Source organism: Ixodes scapularis, unplaced genomic scaffold (assembly GCF_016920785.2).
Source record: "Ixodes scapularis isolate PalLabHiFi unplaced genomic scaffold, ASM1692078v2 PGA_scaffold5__190_contigs__length_132052651, whole genome shotgun sequence".
In the NCBI taxonomy this organism is placed as follows: Eukaryota; Metazoa; Arthropoda; class Arachnida; order Ixodida; family Ixodidae; genus Ixodes; species Ixodes scapularis.
In genome coordinates, this window is record NW_024609880.1 from 87,105,101 (window position 1) to 87,127,072 (window position 21,972).

The 21,972-nt window shown below is 48.3% G+C and overlaps 1 protein-coding gene across 1 annotated transcript in view; it reads left to right on the forward strand.

The window, feature by feature from the left end:
• Positions 1–21,638, forward strand: part of LOC115332108 (solute carrier organic anion transporter family member 5A1) — a 34,381-nt gene extending 12,743 nt beyond the window's left edge. Inside the window, exons 2-9 of the mRNA XM_040222538.1 lie at positions 3,091–3,177; positions 10,344–10,553; positions 11,653–11,823; positions 13,128–13,329; positions 13,942–14,071; positions 15,601–15,791; positions 19,237–19,301; positions 20,709–21,638. Coding sequence (XP_040078472.1) covers positions 3,091–3,177; positions 10,344–10,553; positions 11,653–11,823; positions 13,128–13,329; positions 13,942–14,071; positions 15,601–15,791; positions 19,237–19,301; positions 20,709–21,094 — 1,442 coding nt within the window. The 3' untranslated portion in view covers positions 21,095–21,638. The remainder of the gene's footprint in view (positions 1–3,090; positions 3,178–10,343; positions 10,554–11,652; positions 11,824–13,127; positions 13,330–13,941; positions 14,072–15,600; positions 15,792–19,236; positions 19,302–20,708) is intronic.
• The last annotated feature ends 334 nt before the right edge of the window (positions 21,639–21,972 follow it).

Sequence of the window (21,972 nt, forward strand, 5' to 3'; positions counted from 1 at the left end):
ATGTTGCGAGCGACCTAGAAACAGTCTTTGTTTGCCTTTCTGTGAATCACAAAAAATATATCTTGGGTGCCCGTTACCGCCCTCCCTCAAGTGACGATAGCTTTCTGAACAAAGTTTATGACGTAATCAGTACAGTGAACTTGCGATCTCCCACACCAAACTTCATCCTTCTCGGTGATTTTAACGATCCAAATATTGTGTAGTCGGCGGAAACAGCTTACGCAAGCTTTTTTTCGTCTGACAGTGACAAATTCCTCAAATTATGTTCGGACTACAATTTCTCTCAGCTAGTGTCTCGCCCCACCAGAATTACGCCCTCCTGTGCCTCAGTGTTAGATCTTGCATTGTCAACCTTCGCCGACCTTGTTTCCCCTATTACCTATCTACCTGGGTTTAGTGATCATTTATTGCTGCATTTTACCTTAAATACTACCACAAGCCATTCCCCGAAAATAGTTAAACAGATTCGTGATTACGGAAAAGCTAATTTTACGGCTATAAATAGTGAATTGTGTGAATTTCTGAGTTACTTTGTGGGGCAAATTGCTTTGAACGCTCTGTAGATGAAAATTGGTGCCTGTTTCGAAACAATGTTAACTATTTAATAAGCACATATATTCCTGTTCGCACATTATCATCCAAAAGTAATTCTCTTTGGTACAACACCAGACTTAAATGACTTTCCAATGAAAAGAAACGCCTGTTTCGTGTAGCCAAACTTTCAAAACAAGATAGTCATTTTAACGCCTATCATTGCGCCGAGCAGGAATATAAACGTGCAGTATTAGAAGTAAAACGCAATTTTTTTACTAACAGGTTGCCCACAATTTTATCTACAAATGTTCGCCACTTTTGGAACTTAATCAAGCCTAATAATAACCATGGTGACCTGAAGCTTACAAACGCAGATGGGGAACGAGTAGGTGAAAATGAGTGTGCATCATTGCTAAACGATATATTTATACAATCTTTTTCTTCCACCGATGTTTCTGTGTACCCCAACTTTAATTGCCCTGAATTTTTGCCAATGAATCCAATATTAATATCATATGATGGTATAGCTGCAATAATTAATAACCTGAAGCTCTCCTCCTCATCCGGTATTGACAATATTAACTCTAAATTCTTAAAGAACACGAAGTCGTATTCATCAGCTATACTATCAATGATTTTTAAGCAATCATTGGAGGACGGCAGCCTTCCCGAAAACTGGAAAGTTGGAGAGGTGATTCCAATTCATAAAAGTGGCAACCACTCCTCACCGAACTTCCGGCCAATTTCTTTAACATCCATTCCTTGTAAGATACTCGAACATATCATATATTCTAACCTCGCATGTTTCCTAGAATCGAATTCTTTTTTTTTACCCAACTCAACACGGCTTCTGCAAATCATTTTCCTGTGAAACACAGCTTCTGCTCGTCCCTAATAATCTTCATTCTGTCCTTGACCGTGGCTCCCAGATAGACTGCGTTTTCCTTGATTTCTCTAAGGCCTTCGATAAAGTTTCTCACCGGCCACTCCTATTAAAACTTAGCAACCTCAACATTGATCCGAACGTGTCACGCTGGATAGAATCTTTTTTAACCAACCGTTCTCAATTTGTGCATGCCAATGGTACTAACTCTTCACTTTCTTCCGTAGCATCTGGAGTTCCCCAGGGTTCTGTTTTAGGTCCGCTACTTTTCCTCATCTATATTAATGATCTGTCTGAATGTATCTCCTCTAATATTAGTTTATTTTCTGATGATTGTGAACTATATAGAGAAATAACAGATAACTCCGACATCTCTGTTCTCCAATCTGATCTTAACTCTGTATCTAACTGTGCGACATGTGGTTGATGCAACTCAATCTTAATAAATGTAAATCCATGAGAGTTTCCCGTCATACTAACATATGCTCAAATTACTACATTGGCAACACTCCGCTGCAGTCTGTGTTCTCTTACAAATACTTAGGTGTTTACATAACTTCTGATCTTTCCTGGGAAACTCACACTAACTACGTAACTAACAACGCCAATCGCATGCTCGGATATCTCAAACGAAATTTTTCACAGTCACCAGTGTCACTAAAACTCCTTTTATATACTACTTTAGTACGTACTAAACTTGAATATGCATGTTCTATCTGGGACCCCGGTCATAACACTATCATTGCCACATTGGAATCAGTTCAAAATCGTGCAGCGCGTTTCATACTCTGTAATTACCATCGTACATCCAGTGTTACTTCAATGAAAAATAGCCTTGGTTTACCCACACTAATGAACCGTAGACGCATTTTTCGCCTTACTTTATTTCATAAGATTTACCATAATAACCCTTTCATGCGCCGTGAACTTCTAACGCCACCTACTTATGTTTCATCCCGCGTAGATCACCAGTACAAAGTCGGTATCCCCAATTACGAAACTAACACTTATTAGAACTCCTTTGTTCCTCGCACTAGCTCTGATTGGTATCGCCTTTCCGCTGACATAGCCTCCATAACCAATATTATTGATTTTAAAAATGCCTTGTTTGTTAATTTTGGTTTAATCATTTTTCTAGTTGGTATTACTATTATAACATTGTGTAAATATTTTTGAAGTGCCTAAGTAAGCGTGCATTAATTACTGTATTATATTTTATGTATCAACAACTGTACCCTTGTCACCTAATCCCCCCCCCCCCCCCCCCCTCCCCTCTGTAATGCCCTTCGGGGCCTTGAGGGTAAATAAATAAATAAATAAATTATGTAGGGCGTCCATCGATATCGTCATATAACACCGCCATGCCACACTCACGTGACGTCATGAGGTCATGTGACATTAAGTTGTCACGCGACATAAGGGTGTCACGTCGTCACGTGACGTCACAGGGTCACGTGACGTCACACGACGTAACAGTGTCATGTGACGGTTGATCTAAATGACTGCGTCACTCTCCGAGCAGACTGGCGATGGTTCGTCCATATAAGATGCAAAATACGCAAGCGCAAGTTACATATAAACAGGGTTCGATCAGGCGTCGCAGCTGTCGCTGTGAGTGTATTGTGGGTTCACGCAGTACTGCTAATTTTTTTGTTATGTTGTGTTCGTTGCAGCCTTCGTCGCCATCTTGAAACTGGTCGGCCCTACCCTGGGCTACTCTCTGGGCTCACTGTGTCTCCAGTATTACGAAGATCCTCGATGTGAGTTCATGTACGTGAAGATTCTGACATCTATTGCGCGTTCTAGATGAGATGGGTGGAACCTCCGCAGTTGTAGAGTTCTGTGACGCCAGCCCACTCTCACCCCTACCCCAGAAGAAATATGAAATTGCAGGTGTGCGATTTCTCCAGAGAAAAAGTTTTGCTCTTTTGGAAGGTGTTTGAAAGATGTACAAATCATACGAGCCACGAAATATTAGTGTTCTACCTCTGAAAATGTGTTTTGTAAATTTGTATTCCGCAAAATTTTTTAACTGTGTTTTAGGAAACAATTATTGAAAATTAGTTTCGGATATCTTTTTTATTTTTTATACCCCGTTTCAACATCAGCAAGCATGCACATGTCTATGTGCAGAAAAAAAAATACAAAAAAAACTGGGAAATTTGTTGCTGGGGGGCGCAATGTTTTCTCGGTTTCAGTACGTAGCAACGTTTCCCTACCCATTCGACCACCCTCACAATATAAACAGAATGTGTGCGTTAACTTTCTACCAAACACGCAGGTAGTCAATTACTGCAAGCGTCGGAAGGATCGTAGCGATTGGAAAGAATACAATTAGTCATGACAAATGCGATTCGCGCGGGCCCAATGGGCATGGCGTTTCTCTTGCTCGTTGTTTAATTGTATTTAATCAATCAATCAATCGTTATTGATCTTCTGTAGACAACAAAAGCACTGAATATTGCATCTGAATCCTAGTTCTGGGCCTATTTTTTGGGTATATAAATAAGGGATGCGGGTTTTACCTGGCACGCAAGCTAGTGCCGCACACGCCAAGAAATCAAAGAACAAAATTCAGGGTTCCCAACCTTTCTAATTAATGCTTTTTCTTTTCTTTTTAGAGTCAGTGAAAATGATTTTGAGTTTCATCGTTCAGGAGAATCCTTCTGCTGTTCGCAGATACTGGTTACTTCCGCGTTCTGCAGGAAAATGAATGCGTGTAATATATATATATATATATATATATATATATATATATATATATATATATATATATATGTATGTGAGTTTTACACGCCGACATACCTGGCGGCCGGAACGGCCATGCAGCGGGCGATAGACATCAGATCTGTTCGCAACTCCAAAAGGAGGCGACGGCACCGCGCAGAAAAGACGTGTAAGAAAGGATGAATGAACAAAAAGTAAGGGCGCAAACGAGCTGGTGTACATTGCACATGGTTGAAAAAACCCCGAGACTGCGGGTAAACGACACAACACTAAAAAGTCTCTATACTAAAAAGAGACTTTTTAGTGTTGTGTTGTTTACCCGCAGTCTCGATGTTTTTCCAACCATAAGAAAGGATATGAGGGGAAAGGAGAGGAGGGAGCTACCGCCTGTCCAAGTGGGCAGCGAGAACTGGTGCGCCGCCAAGGAGGCCATCCCGCTTCTCTGCTCCGCAAACGGAGCTTCAATTACTCCGGGTTCAAGCATCGCCAAATGAGGCGTAAAAGTAGTACACGGGAGTTTCTTACGAGGCAAAAGACGAGTGACTCTCTCGCAATATGGACCTCGTTCTCATTTTGCACAATGGCATTCGCTGTCAGTTTCGTTTTCGCGTCTCAGGTTGACCTTGGCTCGGCTCCATGATTGTTATCGCCGGCACTTGACCCGAAAGGAAAGCTTCCACGCCTGGAAAAAATGCCTCGCCCTCCCCACTTCCCTCTCTACAATGATGTCCTCTCACTTCCTTTTTTTTTTTTTTTACTTATTGCCATATTGCGCTTAAGAAAAACTTTGCCAAGCAAAACTTGATTTATTTGGCATAGATTGATGAATGATTACAAATTCGTCGGCACTTGTTGGTGAAGGCACTTTCTGGGCTCTACATGTTTATATGACAAAATTCTATTTGCACATTTGTTGTACAAATTATAATTCCTTTTAGAGATGACGTCCCTGACCTTTTGTAGTGACGGTCTGGGATTAGAAATCTCTTCAATAACGCACCCATTGCGTTAATTTCGTAACCATTTCCATGCTTACTTTTTTCGCCATAGTCTGTCTAGCTCGTGCGTGGCGCAAAAAGAAGCTACCTCGCTGCATACGTCGAATGCCTGTACTACAGCACCGTGCTGTCAGAAGTGATGCCGCGTATACCTTCCTCAAATGTCCATGCACTGTTTCATCAGTCACTTTGACCGTGCACTAGTGTTGCGCCAGCCGGCCGTAGGCCCTAGCTGAAGATCGACATAGCTGGCATAAGAATCGAGCCCATTCCATTCCCACTTCATTCCGGGCAAAAGGCATATAATTCACGATAACGAAAGAGGGTCATTGAAGACAAACAGACGACACAGGCTTTCGACTTGCTAAAACATGTTTACTGATTTCACATTGCCTCCCGAAACTTGACGGAGGGGGGGGGGGGGGGGGGGGAGGGGGACGTCGCGGAGAGAGGGAGGGACGGAGGGAGGGTCGTGGGTGAGAGAAGCAGGAGCCATCTGGGTGCCAGCAGTTATGCGTGCACTGCGGACAGAAGGGGTCTGCTGTGTGTCGTTCGACACGTCACCAAAAAGGTACGCCGGCCTAACTGCTCATTCACACTGGAAGCGGATCCGCGTTTACAAATCGGTTGCGAACACGGTTTTATTGGGCAGGAGATCGAACTATAGGGGGCGCTTTATCGAGCTTGTTGTCCACAAAGCCCGGTGTTTACTAACACAGCATTACAAAGGAATTGTACCTCGCCGAGCACGGTCCGGGCACGAGCGCTTCGCTTTGACCAGTGCTTTGGACGCACGAGGAGCGGCCTTCGAATCGTCATCTTTGATTTCTCTGATCAACAACAAACAATAAAATTAGGTTTGTTGTCCACACAGCTGCAGCATGCCGCTAGTGGCGTGACTGTTCGATCTCCCCCCCAATAAAGATCCAGTGCAATTTCACGCGCATTTAATGTCATCGAGTGCGCGTGCAATTGTACTGGATCTTTATACAACCGCGTTCGCGGGTCCGCTTCCAGTGTGAATGAGCGGTAAGGGCCGGCGTACCTTTTTGGGAAGGGAAGGGAGGAGGGGGAAAGGGCACGGAGACAAGAAGTTCAAGTAAGGCCCGGCGTACCTTTCTGGGAAGGGAAGGGAGGAGGGGGAAAGGGCATGGAGACAAGGAGAAGTTCAAGTAAGGGCCGGCGTACCTTTTTGGGAAGGGAAGGGAGGAGGGGGAAAGGGCACGGAGACAAGGAGAAGTTCAAGTAAGGCCCGGCGTACCTTTTTGGGAAGGGAAGGGAGGAGGGGGAAAGGGCATGGAGACAAGGAGAAGTTCAAGTAAGGGCCGGCGTACCTTTTTGGGAAGGGAAGGGAGGAGGGGGAAAGGGCACGGAGACAAAGAGAAGTTCAAGTAAGGGCCGGCGTACCTTTTTGGGAAGGGAAGGGAGGAGGGGGAAAGGACACGGAGACAAGGAGAAGTTCAAGTAAGGGCCGGCGTACCTTTTTGGGAAGGGAAGGGAGGAGGGGGAAAGGGCACGGAGACAAGGAGAAGTTCAAGTAAGGCCCGGCGTACCTTTTTGGGAAGGGAAGGGAGGAGGGGGAAAGGGCATGGAGACAAGGAGAAGTTCAAGTAAGGGCCGGCGTACCTTTTTGGGAAGGGAAGGGAGGAGGGGGAAAGGGCACGGAGACAAAGAGAAGTTCAAGTAAGGCCCGGCGTACCTTTTTGGGAAGGGAAGGGAGGAGGGGGAAAGGACACGGAGACAAGGAGAAGTTCAAGTAAGGGCCGGCGTACCTTTTTGGGAAGGGAAGGGAGGAGGGGGAAAGGGCATGGAGACAAGGAGAAGTTCAAGTAAGCGCCGGCGTACCTTTTTGGGAAGGGAAGGGAGGAGGGGGAAAGGGCACGGAGACAAGGAGAAGTTCAAGTAAGGGCCGGCGTAGCTTTTTGGGAAGGGAAGGGAGGAGGGGGAAAGGGCACGGAGACAAGAAGTTCAAGTAAGGGCCGGCGTACCTTTTTGGGAAGGGAAGGGAGGAGGGGGAAAGGGCACGGAGACAAGGAGAAGTTCAAGTAAGGGCCGGCGTAGCTTTTTGGGAAGGGAAGGGAGGAGGGGGAAAGGGCACGGAGACAAGGAGAAGTTCAAGTAAGGGCCGGCGTAGCTTTTTGGGAAGGGAAGGGAGGAGGGGGAAAGGGCACGGAGACAAGGAGAAGTTCAAGTAAGGGCCGGCGTACCTTTTTGGGAAGGGAAGGGAGGAGCGGGAAAGGGCACGGAGACAAGGAGAAGTTCAAGTAAGGGCCGGCGTACCTTTTTGGGAAGGGAAGGGAGGAGCGGGAAAGGGCACGGAGACAAGGAGAAGTTCAAGTAAGGGCCGGCGTAGCTTTTTGGGAAGGGAAGGGAGGAGGGGGAAAGGGCACGGAGACAAGGAGAAGTTCAAGTAAGGGCCGGCGTAGCTTTTTGGGAAGGAAAGGGAGGAGGGGGAAAGGGCACGGAGACAAGGAGAAGTTCAAGTAAGGGCCGGCGTACCTTTTTGGGAAGGGAAGGGAGGAGGGGGAAAGGGCACGGAGACAAGGAGAAGTTCAAGTAAGGGCCGGCGTACCTTTTTGGGAAGGGAAGGGAGGAGGGGGAAAGGGCACGGAGACAAAGAGAAGTTCAAGTAAGGGCCGGCGTACCTTTTTGGGAAGGGAAGGGAGGAGGGGGAAAGGGCACGGAGACAAGAAGTTCAAGTAAGGCCCGGCGTACCTTTTTGGGAAGGGAAGGGAGGAGGGGGAAAGGGCATGGAGACAAGGAGAAGTTCAAGTAAGGGCCGGCGTACCTTTTTGGGAAGGGAAGGGAGGAGGGGGAAAGGGCACGGAGACAAGGAGAAGTTCAAGTAAGGCCCGGCGTACCTTTTTGGGAAGGGAAGGGAGGAGGGGGAAAGGGCATGGAGACAAGGAGAAGTTCAAGTAAGGGCCGGCGTACCTTTTTGGGAAGGGAAGGGAGGAGGGGGAAAGGGCACGGAGACAAAGAGAAGTTCAAGTAAGGGCCGGCGTACCTTTTTGGGAAGGGAAGGGAGGAGGGGGAAAGGACACGGAGACAAGGAGAAGTTCAAGTAAGGGCCGGCGTACCTTTTTGGGAAGGGAAGGGAGGAGGGGGAAAGGGCACGGAGACAAGGAGAAGTTCAAGTAAGGCCCGGCGTACCTTTTTGGGAAGGGAAGGGAGGAGGGGGAAAGGGCATGGAGACAAGGAGAAGTTCAAGTAAGGGCCGGCGTACCTTTTTGGGAAGGGAAGGGAGGAGGGGGAAAGGGCACGGAGACAAAGAGAAGTTCAAGTAAGGCCCGGCGTACCTTTTTGGGAAGGGAAGGGAGGAGGGGGAAAGGACACGGAGACAAGGAGAAGTTCAAGTAAGGGCCGGCGTACCTTTTTGGGAAGGGAAGGGAGGAGGGGGAAAGGGCATGGAGACAAGGAGAAGTTCAAGTAAGGGCCGGCGTACCTTTTTGGGAAGGGAAGGGAGGAGGGGGAAAGGGCACGGAGACAAGGAGAAGTTCAAGTAAGGGCCGGCGTAGCTTTTTGGTAAGGGAAGAGAGGAGGGGGAAAGGGCACGGAGACAAGAAGTTCAAGTAAGGGCCGGCGTACCTTTTTGGGAAGGGAAGGGAGGAGGGGGAAAGGGCACGGAGACAAGGAGAAGTTCAAGTAAGGGCCGGCGTAGCTTTTTGGGAAGGGAAGGGAGGAGGGGGAAAGGGCACGGAGACAAGGAGAAGTTCAAGTAAGGGCCGGCGTAGCTTTTTGGGAAGGGAAGGGAGGAGGGGGAAAGGGCACGGAGACAAGGAGAAGTTCAAGTAAGGGCCGGCGTACCTTTTTGGGAAGGGAAGGGAGGAGCGGGAAAGGGCACGGAGACAAGGAGAAGTTCAAGTAAGGGCCGGCGTACCTTTTTGGGAAGGGAAGGGAGGAGCGGGAAAGGGCACGGAGACAAGGAGAAGTTCAAGTAAGGGCCGGCGTAGCTTTTTGGGAAGGGAAGGGAGGAGGGGGAAAGGGCACGGAGACAAGGAGAAGTTCAAGTAAGGGCCGGCGTAGCTTTTTGGGAAGGAAAGGGAGGAGGGGGAAAGGGCACGGAGACAAGGAGAAGTTCAAGTAAGGGCCGGCGTACCTTTTTGGGAAGGGAAGGGAGGAGGGGGAAAGGGCACCGAGACAAGGAGAAGTTCAAGTAAGGGCCGGCGTACCTTTTTGGGAAGGGAAGGGAGGAGGGGGAAAGGGCACGGAGACAAGGAGAAGTTCAAGTAAGGGCCGGCGTACCTTTTTGGGAAGGGAAGGGAGGAGGGGGAAAGGGCACGGAGACAAGGAGAAGTTCAAGTAAGGGCCGGCGTACCTTTTTGGGAAGGGAAGGGAGGAGGGGGAAAGGGCACGGAGACAAGGAGAAGTTCAAGTAAGGGCCGGCGTACCTTTTTGGGAAGGGAAGGGAGGAGGGGGAAAGGGCACGGAGACAAGGAGAAGTTCAAGTAAGGGCCGGCGTACCTTTTTGGGAAGGGAAGGGAGGAGGGGGAAAGGGCACGGAGACAAGGAGAAGTTCAAGTAAGGGCCGGCGTACCTTTTTGGGAAGGGAAGGGAGGAGGGGGAAAGGGCACGGAGACAAGGAGAAGTTCAAGTAAGGGCCGGCGTACCTTTTTGAGAAGGGAAGGGAGGAGGGGGAAAGGGCACGGAGACAAGGAGAAGTTCAAGTAAGGGCCGGCGTACCTTTTTGGGAAGGGAAGGGAGGAGGGGGAAAGGGCACGGAGACAAGGAGAAGTTCAAGTAAGGGCCGGCGTACCTTTTTGGGAAGGGAAGGGAGGAGGGGGAAAGGGCACGGAGACAAGGAGAAGTTCAAGTAAGGGCCGGCGTACCTTTTTGGGAAGGGAAGGGAGGAGGGGGAAAGGGCACGGAGACAAAGAGAAGTTCAAGTAAGGGCCGGCGTACCTTTTTGGGAAGGGAAGGGAGGAGGGGGAAAGGGCACGGAGACAAGGAGAAGTTCAAATGACAACGTATCGTAATTTAGACACCAACAGGCTCAACCCTCCACTTTTAATTCCATTCGCATTCCATTCCCGAGTCGCTGAAATGCTGAATGATTCCAAAATCATTCAAACCCCAAAGTGGCAACTCCGCAACCGCAACACTGCGACCAACTAGCCGCCGGAATAAACTACTATTCAGGAAGACCGCCTACGTCTCTCTGCTTCTAATATGCGACGAATTTTGACTTCTCCGTTCCGCAGACGACCCTGGAGTGCAGAAGACAGATCCCCGATGGGTCGGCGCCTGGTGGCTGGGCTACGCACTTCTGGCGGTGTGCTTAACCGCCATCGCCGTGCCCGTGCTCCTTTTTCCCAAGCATCTGTCTCCCCCAGGTGCCAGGGACCCTTCGAAGGCACCGACAGGATCATCCGAGCAAAAGCCTGCTGAGACATCGGCGACCAGAATTCCAGGTCAATATTCCGTAGACCGTTTTGTTGCTTAACATAACTACAAAAACGTGGTGGTTATTAAGCAAAAGTATGAATCTTTCAAAGTATAATAGCTCGACCGCCTTATTGACAGTGTTTATCATAGGCTGGCAGTGAGTACCAACCTCGTCTGGGACGCGTAAACTAGCGGTCCTTCAATCAAAAAATGTGTACTATAAAAAAAAAAAAGTGCCTCAGGAAACGTCACTAGCGAATACTATCTCCAGATACCGTAAACGGCAACGTTCTCCTATAGAAGACAGACAAAAAAATAAGATTGCCACAATCTTACAGCATGGTTGGCAGTTCCATGACAGGGATTGAGACTAAACCTAATTCAGCCTTGGAACTAGTAATGGTTTTACCCTTTGTCGTGTACGATCTCGTGCTCATCTCACATAATAGTATTATCCCTCGCCGTATTCTGAATTCCTATCAGGCGGTTCCGGGTTTTCCTACGAGGTGCCCCGATAAAAAGTACCCAACCAGCAAAATAGATAAATGGGCTAGTTGGTACATCATTGAATGGAAAGCGCCGAATAAACAAGGACCAAGAAGGGGACAGAGACGAAGCGCTTCGTCTCTGTCCCCTTCTTGGTCCTTGTTTATTCGGCGCTTTCCATTCAATGACCCAACCAGCCACTGCGCAGGACATAAGCGTAGTCAGACAAGGAAGATGGTTGTCGAGTCTACCTGTTTCGAGGCACTCGCACGCACATAACAATAATGATAATACCAATAATGATGACTATGATGAATAGATACGTAAAGCTGTCGTCACACCGTTCATACATTACACAAAGGGCAGCCTTCAGACACTGTCTGAGGCAAGTTTCTTCCTCGTATGACTGTCCTGTCCAGGCTTGTCCTACAAAAGCTATCTGCAGACATGTTCGAAGCATACGGATATAAGAAATAAACACATGCTTTGAAGATGCTTTAGGCGCGTTGGCATATATTTCTGTGATCGTGTCCATGCCGCGAATACCGTGTCTTTCGTATATGACGTACGAGTAGTTTGATGTCGTGACGTTGCACGAAGAACGAGAACCGCATCCCCTTTCTCCCTGTTGCTTCGCAGAGCAGAGTTTCTGGAGAGCGCTTCGTTCCCTGTTCCACAACCCGGTGTATAAGTACCGGCTGGTCTACTGGCTGCTCGCCAGCAACGCCACCCTGGGTCACGGAATGATGAGCTCCAAGTACATCGAAGTCCAGTTCAGGACGTCCGCCTCTCGGGCCAGCTTCATCATCGGTACGTGCGCGCGAACACGCCGATGCCTCGGCACCCATGCACCGACGCAGCGAGGCCACGGTGCTGGATTTGCTACGTCATCTATTGGAGGCCGTGGTGCGTTACGGGCACGAGTGCCGCGCCATCGGTCAGCTGAATTGGTACACGAGTTCAAGCCGAATGTCGACCAAGCACTCGTATCCAAACCGTTTCCTCTCGTTGAAATCCGGTATGGTATTTAGGAAGTCCAGCACTACGGACTCGCCATTTCTGAGGTGTTGACTGGCGCTGTAACTATATACATATTTTTAGCATTTATCGCCCGGACAAAAAGAGCCGAGACACTGGGAGGTTGACGAATGCGCGGCGTTGAAAATCCTGCGGGAAAGAGCTACTGCGCATGTCCAGAACGGGCTCCACGGCCCAGCAGACGTGACGGTGTACAAAAGGCCATTATTGGAAGGGCCTATGCGCGGCTTGCATTGATGTCACGTCAGCTGCCACTATGGTGCTCTTGCCGCTGAGCTCGTACCTTCTGGGGCATATAGTTTGCGACATCTGATTTGTTTTTTCTTGGCAAGAACAATTCTAAGAATGAGTACCAGGGTGTTGCAATAACGGCACGAGCAGGCCACGTGCGTGCCTTATATGTGACGTGAATCCGCAGCAGGGCCGTAAATAATCTTAATAAAACACTAAGTCAATGCAAATAATTACAATTTTAGTCACTATAGTTACTTTCTAAGTTGCAATAATTAATCTTCGAATAACTAGTCTTAGTGAAATGGAGAAGGGTCTATCTGGTTGACGCTGCCAGTCATAGATGGCACCACAAACGCTTGGATCTGCTGAATCTGCTTGCGGGTGTTTTCATATCAAGTAAGCTTTCTCGTTTTTGCTTTATGTAGAGACATATGTGAATAGCTGTGTCAACCAGACGGTTTTTACAGTTTTTCTTTCTGTCCGTAGAAAAGAAAAAAGGGATTTCTCGGGTTTACATTTTTTTTTCTCTAAAACCCACATGTGTGAAATTTGACTGATAAATTCACTACCTAAAGACATTTATGGAAAATATTTTATTGCACTCAGTTCGCGGGTTTATTTACACTATTGTTTTGCACCCGTATAACGCTTGGAAAATTTATAGTGGTCGTCGTTAATCTTTATAACGGGCTTTCCGTTATAGCTGGGTCTTCGTTGTAGCGGGGTCTTCGTTGTAGCGGGGTCTTCGTTGTAGCAAGGTCTTTGTTATAGCGGGGTCTTTGTATTAACGAGGCACGACTGTAGCAAGTCCTTCATTGGGAGAATTTTTACTCTCGTTCTAGGACCCATGCTGCTCGTGACCAACGTCCTGGGTCTGGGCATCGGAGGCCTGGCTCTAAACGCGTTTCGACCGCGAGCCCGCGTTTTGACCTCGTACACGACGTTCTGCGACGTTCTCAAGCTGACCTGCCTGGTGCTCTGCATGTTCATCGGCTGCCAGGGCATCAACCTCGTCGGCCTCACGGCGATGTCCCAGGACGGACGGTGGGAACCTCGATGTCACTTTAGGATGTCGAGAGGACTACAGTCAACGGCTGTAGGGGAGAGCTTACAGCTACGCAGTCATACGTCAGGATCAATCAATCAATGAATCAAGTATTTTAGTTTTCCAAGGCGAAAATAAATTCTCCTTGGAAGGTCCGGAAGGTACAAAGTCGCCTGACAGTGCACCAATGACCATACTTTCACCATTACTGTCCGGCGATGGTCGATTGTGTAGCTGTACGCTCGCGCGTCTCCAGCACACAGCCAACTCGGGGCTGAGAAACGTTGAGGTGTTAAGCTTTTGTAGTTACTATTTTATTATTATTTAGGATTTAGTAATACTTTTTGTGACAAATGTTTGACCTGTTTAAATTTACGGAGCCAAATTATGTCATTTTTTATGCGTTCTTCATTTCTACAAAGAACTCCTCAACTTTTTTTTTATCCTTTTCTTTCTCGTGAGAATGCTCACAGAGGGTTGAACTTTTTCCGTCAATTTGTTCGTCACCGGGCAGCAAGTTAGCGTTGACAGCCATATATTCAGCTGTTAATGAACTCAATGAATCGGTTTCTTCTTGGTAGTAATTTTTTTCCCCTAAACGTTTACTTCAGGCCACCACTGGAGACCGCGTGCAGCACAGGCTGCAACTGTACGACGAGGGCATTCCAACCAATCTGCGATCCGGCTAACAACTCGATCCACTTCTCGCCCTGCTTTGCAGGCTGCAGGACACTACAGAATGTAAGAGGTGTCCGTTATCACGTCCGTTGCCAAAGAACGTTGTTGGTGGCGCGGTTTTACAGTTCCGTTCACGCCGTTAAACGGTTGGTCTAAACCGTCAAATGGTTTAGATAAAGTAATCGTGTTATGCGTGCGTATAGACTGCGGAAAATTCGCGAGCCTCAATAAGTGTCTGATGTCTCCTCTGTAGATGAGAAATGGACCCCATTTTTAAAACCCCATCGAGCAACATTGGTGGCCGCCATTTCTTGGGCACGAAGCGTCTGATTGGATACGAGTTCACGGCGAACGCTGACGCGGTCCTCGTGTCACATACGCGATCAAAATACGGTCCCAAACAACGGCGGTCTTTGGATAATTGGCTCAGCAGCTACCAGATAGAGCGTATACTTTTAAAAGGGAGGCACTCACTTGACCGATTGACGTTTTAGCGAACGCCCACGTTTCACCGAATGACACTTTAGCGAACACTCGGACGCCGCGAAGCGGCGTTTTCGGGTGGGCCAAATGGGTTCACATTTTTGTAATGAGCCGCCGCAGACTGTCGCCGCGAAGCGGCGAAAGCGCAGCGCGGCGGATGGGTTAACGCGCGCCCCCGTTATTCGCTAAAACGTCGATTCGCTCAAATGTCGCTGTTCGCTAAAACGTCATTCGCTCATGTGATATGGACCCTGACTTTCGATATTCTAAGCGTATTTAGCAGCTCCTAACTGTTATAGTGTTTCATGAAGGTGCCTGGAGCAGTCGAGGATTGGCAGATCAGATTTCTTGAACCAAACATCTGCACAAATGCATACCGTGTGTAAAAATATTGCTCCTTTTTCGATTCTTAATGAGTTCACGAATACTCACTTGTGTTTCTTAGGTTGTAAGCTGCTCATATTGGACAGTTTCTGACTACCTCTCATTCACGCTGCGTTTCTTAGATAATCATAGGGCCACGTGTCATCAACACGTGATGACTAAGTAAAAAGAAAAAAAGGCTCTTTCCTCGTAGGCATACAAACGAACCAATATAGGACTTACAGGTGACGTCGTCTCACCGTCTGGTGGTCATTCCTACTTGTTCTTGAAGAAGGCAGCCGATTCGGTGTTACAAATTTATTTCGCTAGAAACACACCCAGCAGCAGGGCAACACATATGGCAGCTAATGTAATGGCAATGCAAGCAATGCATAGCACCAAGTAATCCCCCCTCTTCCTATCCCCAGAACCATTTTCTGCCTTTTCTCCTCTTATCCCAAGCGAAAAAAACAGTGAGTGCGCAGGCCAGCTGGTGGAAGTTGATCATGATGCGGAATACCCGAGACATTTTTCAAAGCTGGGAAACTTGGTTGAAGAGAGAAGACAGGGGAAAAGAACGAGACGTTCTTTTTTCCTGTCTTTTCTCTTCAGCCAAGTTTCCCAGCTTTTACCACAGTCTCGGGTATTCTACATCATTATCCCAAGTTGCAACTCTATTTTGGAAACTGAGATATGGGAACCGTGGCACGAACGTGGTTAATTTTTCGTGCGTGCCTGCGCTGCAGAAAACTGGTTCCATGAGCCTGGAGGACTGTTCTTGCCTGGATGGCGCCGAGAGGGAAGCAGTCTCGGAACTTCCTTACCTGGGCCTCTGCAACGAACAGTGCCAAAACGTCCTCTTTTTCATCGTCCTGACGTCGCTGATGGGCTTCATCACCCGGACCACCACCGTGGGACACACCATCGTGGGGCTGAGGTACGGATGTTGTCTCAACCGTCGTAATACGAAGCATTTTGGTGTCTGAATTAGCGGGCATTTATTAAATGCATATACATGGCAACCGAGGAGCAGTAGGAGAGGAGAGCGCGCGGGGACGGCAGACCGCCGAGCTCCACTCGAGCGCGTTCGAACGCCGAACACCGTCGTCCGGCTTTCGCGTTCGTACAGTGTGTAGAGACAGTCAGCTAGCTTTGCGCTTACCCACCAATCATCCCAATCAGAGCTCGACGTTCTGCCCAGTCCCTGCACACTCTCATCTCCTCCTCCCCCTCTCGCTCAGTTTCTACCTGTATACACTCCGTGCGACGCGACCGGCGCGTTGCCGCGCGGCCGTTGCCGAAGGTAGGCAGTGGGAGCCCCTGCGAAACGAAACTACGCCGCGCGCATTGGTACGCATTGAAGTCGGAGCGGTGCGGTTGCGCTGGGTCGACAGCATGAACTGCCGCGTCGTTAAGTGCTCCAATAGTTATGCGTCGTATCTCGTGGGGACGAAGTTTCGCAGTTTTTCACCTCGCCGATGTTTTGTGGGACAGCGACAACGATGGACCCGTGCCGTACGACTCGAGAAATTTGGTCTCCCGATCATGTTTGCCACTGCTTCGGCACGGCTGACATATTCTACACTGCATGCCGCTTTGCGCTCTGCGTTCGTTTTCGTACCAGTAACGCCTACATATCTCAGCTCGAACTGAAATGCAATCCCACACTCGCGTGTATGCAGTGCGAATTTCGTTAAAGGAATGCCCACAAAAAAAGTTTCGTCCCCATCGTACGTGTCGATGATATTTCCGGACTAGTATGGCACGCGGTCTGTACTTCATGAAGAAAGATTCAGACGGTACAAAAGGTGACAAATATGAATCTAAGGAAAACTACAATGAAACTTGGAATCACTGGACAATTGATGTTTGAGTATGGAAGTTTATGTGGTGTGCTTTCTTTTTTTATCAGCCTCCTTTTGGATGTGGAAACGCTGACACCCCGAGTCTTGTAGAAAACAATATTTTTCTCGGCTTTAGAGCCATTTATTGCAGAGTTATTCGAACTGGAAGTACCGTCCACTGGTCCCTTCCTAATCCTACCCGTAAAGTGTGCACCTCCCGGCCATGATGAGTGGTATTCTCTTTGACAGTCTTTGACGGTCAAAACCGGTTCCCATTTAGTTACGCTGGCCAAAAATATTTCCACCTGGTTAAGCTATGCCACCTCTTTTAGGCATAATAAGTGTTTTGTCAAGTTGCGGTTGTCAAAGTGCCTGTGTGCCGAAAATCAGCACCTCGCTCAACAAGATTACTACACAACAGCTGACCGCAAAAGCCTTTGACGGTCAAACCATGTGTTGGCCGGCAACTTGGTTTTCTCGGCTTTGAAGCTACCTTTCGCAAAGTTACTTCAATTGGAGGTACAGTGCACTAGTCCCTTCCTACCTGTAAAGTATCCATCTCCCACGACGCGTGGTATACTTTTGAGAGCTCTTTCACGGTCAAAACCGTTTCCCATTCAGTTATGCCGCCCAAACCAAATTTCCACCTGGTTTGCCTAGGCCACCTGTTTTTGGTATACAAGCGTTGTGTCAAGTTACGGTCATGTCCAAGAACCTGTGTGTCCAAATCTGCACTTCGCACAGCCCGGTTATAGCACATCATTTTGGGTCCAATATTGGATATTCCTGAGAGCTTTATTCGTTCGAACCATAACTTTCACACCTGCTGTCTTAATAAAACTTTGCACACTTAGCGCACAAACTTAGTGGACATCTCACTCGCCTCCAAATATAATCGTCCCAGCAGCCTTACGTTTACAGCGACGAGCGAAACAAATTTCCCACTGAGAGCAATTATGGTGGCGGCCGTCTTACTTTTTCGGAAAATTGCTCAAGCCCCTTTTTCGACCGCAACTAAAGAAATTATTTCTAATAACGACTCAAACTTAATATATAAAAAGCGGAGAACATCTAAATACCCTTATTAAACCTGCCCCAGCACTCATGCAACGTCACCTTCAACTTATCGACTCAAAAAGCAAAACTTCCGTCCTTGCGCACTTCCGCCGCCACAGCTTCGCACGCGAAAAGGCGCCGCAGGCTGCTGAGCGCGCCTCACTGTCGAACGCCAGCTCCTCCGCTAGCGGCGCTACGCGCGCTTTTCAAAGCGCCCCCTATAGTTCCCGCACGGAGCGTATAGCTATACATGAACCACTTCTTAGCGATTTCTTGTCTGTGGCGTCGAGTTTCGATGGTGGCGTCATGCTGATGACGGTACGGTGTTCGCAGGACGTCATCAGCATTTTGGAAGATTTTCCATGACGTTTTCACGTGAACTCTGATGACGTCACGGTATTCACGTGACGTCGCCAGCATGGCGGTCATCGCGTGATATCAGGATGTCACGTGACATCATAACGACATGTGAAACTGGCGCTACAGTATTACGTTTCCTTGGGACTTCACGTGGTCACGTGATGAAACACCGTGACGTCAGGTGACGCCATGACGTCACAGAGGATCGATAAATGATGGAATATACCACAAAAGATTTTTTTTTCTTTTTACTTTGGTGACGTCACACCAGACGCGCTTGTTTTTGGATTAGCTTTGGCTAAGTGGCGCAAGCCGCCGATCGAATAAAAGGGTTCAGCCCATGGATGAAGCCAATTTTTTCACAATTTTCTCTTCTATCAGCTGTTATCCCCTCCCCCAATCCAACGATGACCGTTCGGCCTATGACTGTAACTCCAACTTTGGTTTTTCCTTTTTTGCAAGACTTCTCTCTCTCTCTCGGATGTAGAAAGCTTCGGGAGGCGGCATGACGCCACCAGAGGTGAAGCCAGAAGTGCGGAGGGACACGCCCATGACGATGGCCAAAATCAACCGCCCATGACGATGGCCAACAGCTGTTTTGGTCACCCTTGGTGCCGTTTCCACCGTCCGCGTCCTCTACTTCCGGCTTCTCTTAGGATTGTGTCGTTTGGCTGGCTTGACTCGGTATATCGCCTCTTCTTCTTCCTACCTCCATGGTTCGGCCGTATCGATCCATCCATCCATCCAGTTTCTTCAAGTCATCAAGCAGAGGCTGTTAAAAAGGGCGCTGCCCAATCCGAAACTGGATTGGTGGGCTCTAGTACGTAAAAGAGCAAGTGTATACACTCCGTGGTATTGTGAGCGCAAACAAGCCACACCTTTTGTTTCTGTTTTTCTTTTAGTATTGAAGGACTGTCATCAAAACTATACTAGAGTGGGGGAAAGTGCTCAGGTCGGGAACTAACCTAAGGGGTAAATTTCGATGCCCACGAGAACCCTTTCGAAGTAAAATACGAAAAAACGCCAAAGTCGTGTTCGCGTTAACGGTATCGCTCGGAATACATACAGTGGCCAGAGATGTGAGCTCGACGTGAGGGTTTGGTGATTTGCTTAAATTTGCAGGACTGTGGCTCGCCATGAAAAGGCCATGGCGCTGGGAGTTCAAGAGGGCCTTTCGAGCATCTTCAGTGAGCTTTTTATTTTTCTCTTTATTAAAGAAACAAGCTGCTCTTTAATTTGTCTCAGCGTGAAACTAAACGGGGCGATTGTCACCCACTCTCCGCACACTACAGTACACTCATACAGGTTACAGCGCTCTCCCGATGAAATGAGAAAAATTTCGTATTTGCAGTACTGGCTCGTGTGTGCGTGTGCGTATATATGTGAGGGGGGCAGCAAAGACAATAAAAATTTTAAAAAATGTTTGTTTTTTATATATTTATAATGTTTTTACCTGAAATATGTTTGATAGAGAACGGGTAAGGTCAAAATTAAGTGCGCTTTAGCAACTGTGAAAGTATAGATATATGGTCCTACACACAGACCGCCGTAGCCGTGTGCGTTGTTCCTGAGCATGCCTGACATTAAAGTCCCACCTCAGCCATTTCATATATATTAATTATTTCCTATTTAAAATACGATTATTCGAAAATCTCGTAACTTTTGAACGAGATAACGGTACGCTTTGAAAGTTTGACACACGTTCCAAACTGCTATCGCTTCGTTTGTACGAAGAGTGGGCGTTCGGCAATGCGTAGCTTTGTTTTTGTAATTGAGGAAGAAAAAAAAAATAAAAAAAATGTTTTGGAGATTATAAGGCTGCACTGGGTGTTCTACTGGTCTGCGATTCATTACTTGCATTGGCATACTTACATACTCAATGATTTTTTTTTTTTTTTTTTTTTTTGTGCTAGCGGTTGGTTACATTTGAGCATGAGGTATTTGTTGCACTGCACCTACACCGGAATATGACTCCGTCGGCTTGCGAATCCTCGAGTCGGAATTTGACCCTGTCAAGTCGAAAAACGTAAACTCAAATTGTGCCTCCAAGTCAGGGGCGTCGATGCTACTGGAAATTTGAGTTTATCAACTTTTAATAATAAAAGAAAAATTAAAGTTAATTTAGTGTGTCGAGTGGAAGAACGTCGCGTGCTGCTCGTCTTCGCCTTCTGTGGTCCCGTGAGAATATCAACAGTTGGGTCGCTTTCTCACTACTTATTTTATGCGGCTTTATTATGATCATATTTCCTCGATGTGGGCCATTGCGCACCCGTCGGTCTTTGTGGCTTGTTAACAGCTCTCAGGCGCCCGAGACTGATGCGTTTACTGCGTCCACAAATGTGGACGCAGTAAACACATAAGTTCACGGAAGCTTCTCGAGCAACGAGGTGGTACGCTTCGACGACAGCGACAGTGGCGATCGCTCGTCTATTCTGCCGGCACTTCTACGACTAGCCGCCAACTGACAGCATATGACACGCCGTCTCCTGTGACGTCATTTTTTACACTTTGGGGCCACTTTGGATACGTGAACAATACGCAGCTAGAGCGCTAAACGCGCCAGTCGAGGAAAAGACTTTGCCCTTTTTATGCAGCCTACATCCCGTACCCCATCTTGTACGGCGCCATCTTCGACTGGTCCTGCCTGGTGTGGGAGGACAAGTGCGGTCAGCCGGGAGTGTGTTGGATCTACGACACCGAGAAGTTGCGCTACGCCTACCACGGACTGTCTTCGGGCATCCTCTTGCTGGCTGTTGTCTTCGAGGTGATGATGGTCTACCACAGTGTTCGGCTGCGGGACTTCTACGATGACGCAACGCCGAGCGGCCTGTGGGAAAGACAGCGGCAGCAGCCGCCACCTCCCGCAACGAAGGATGAGACTGCTAGAATGCTCGCTGCAGAAGACACTGTCAGCCTAGAAAAGGCCGCCTGCTCAACAATCCCTTTACATTCTCAAGCAGTGGTATATTCATCCGGATAGGGTCACTAAATGAGCCACGCTTCAGGGTACTTTGCCTGGAACGCGTCTCCGACTGGCGTGTTTACCGCGTCCAAAAAAGTGACCCCTCGGTGTCCGCCTGAGGACGTCAAAAAAGTATCATGCTTTCGACGGCCCTGATCTTGGCGGTATCACAGCAGCAGTGGTGGATGTGGCAGGCGCCTGTACTGCTGCAGGTCGCTCCCCAGCTTGACAGTCCACGGAAGTTTCAGAAGCCAGGAGTTGGGACACCGCGACGACAGTGTCACACGCGTTCCCTCGTGCGTTTTTGATGTCTTTGCATTAGAACGCTCGTTTTGACGAAAACCCGGCGGTGTCTTTCGTTTGTCAGCGCCGGGGAGAGAGGGACAAGGGGAGGGAGAGAGTGACGCGTGCGACATTCCCATTGTTCCGATGCGCTGACGTCAGCGCGCGTCAACCTCTCCCTCTCTCCCCGGCGCTGACGAACTGACAGACACCGCCGGGTTTTCGTCAAAACGAGCCCTTTCGATTTCGTAAGAGGAGTGTCGCGCTGGTGGCGCTGAGCCAGAGAAGAGGAGACGCCGCGGTGAGGTGGATTGCGGGCGTGCTCAGTTGCCGCTCTGCCATCGCCGGTTGTTCTTCGCTCTGGGTTTCTGTAGTAGCGGTGCGTGGGCTGTGATGTGTGTGTGTGTATAGTTAAAACGATGGATGGCGGTTGCCTCCGCGAGTGATATGAATGCGATTCCTTCCACGAGTGGTAAGAATGTGGTTCTTTCCGCGAGTGATATTGATGACCGTATTCAAGGGCGTCGACGTACTCCGAAAGGCAGAGTACAGAAAAAAGGTGGAAAAAATTACAAGATCTATTGGTGTATTCTTACGGAATGTGTTAGCATAAC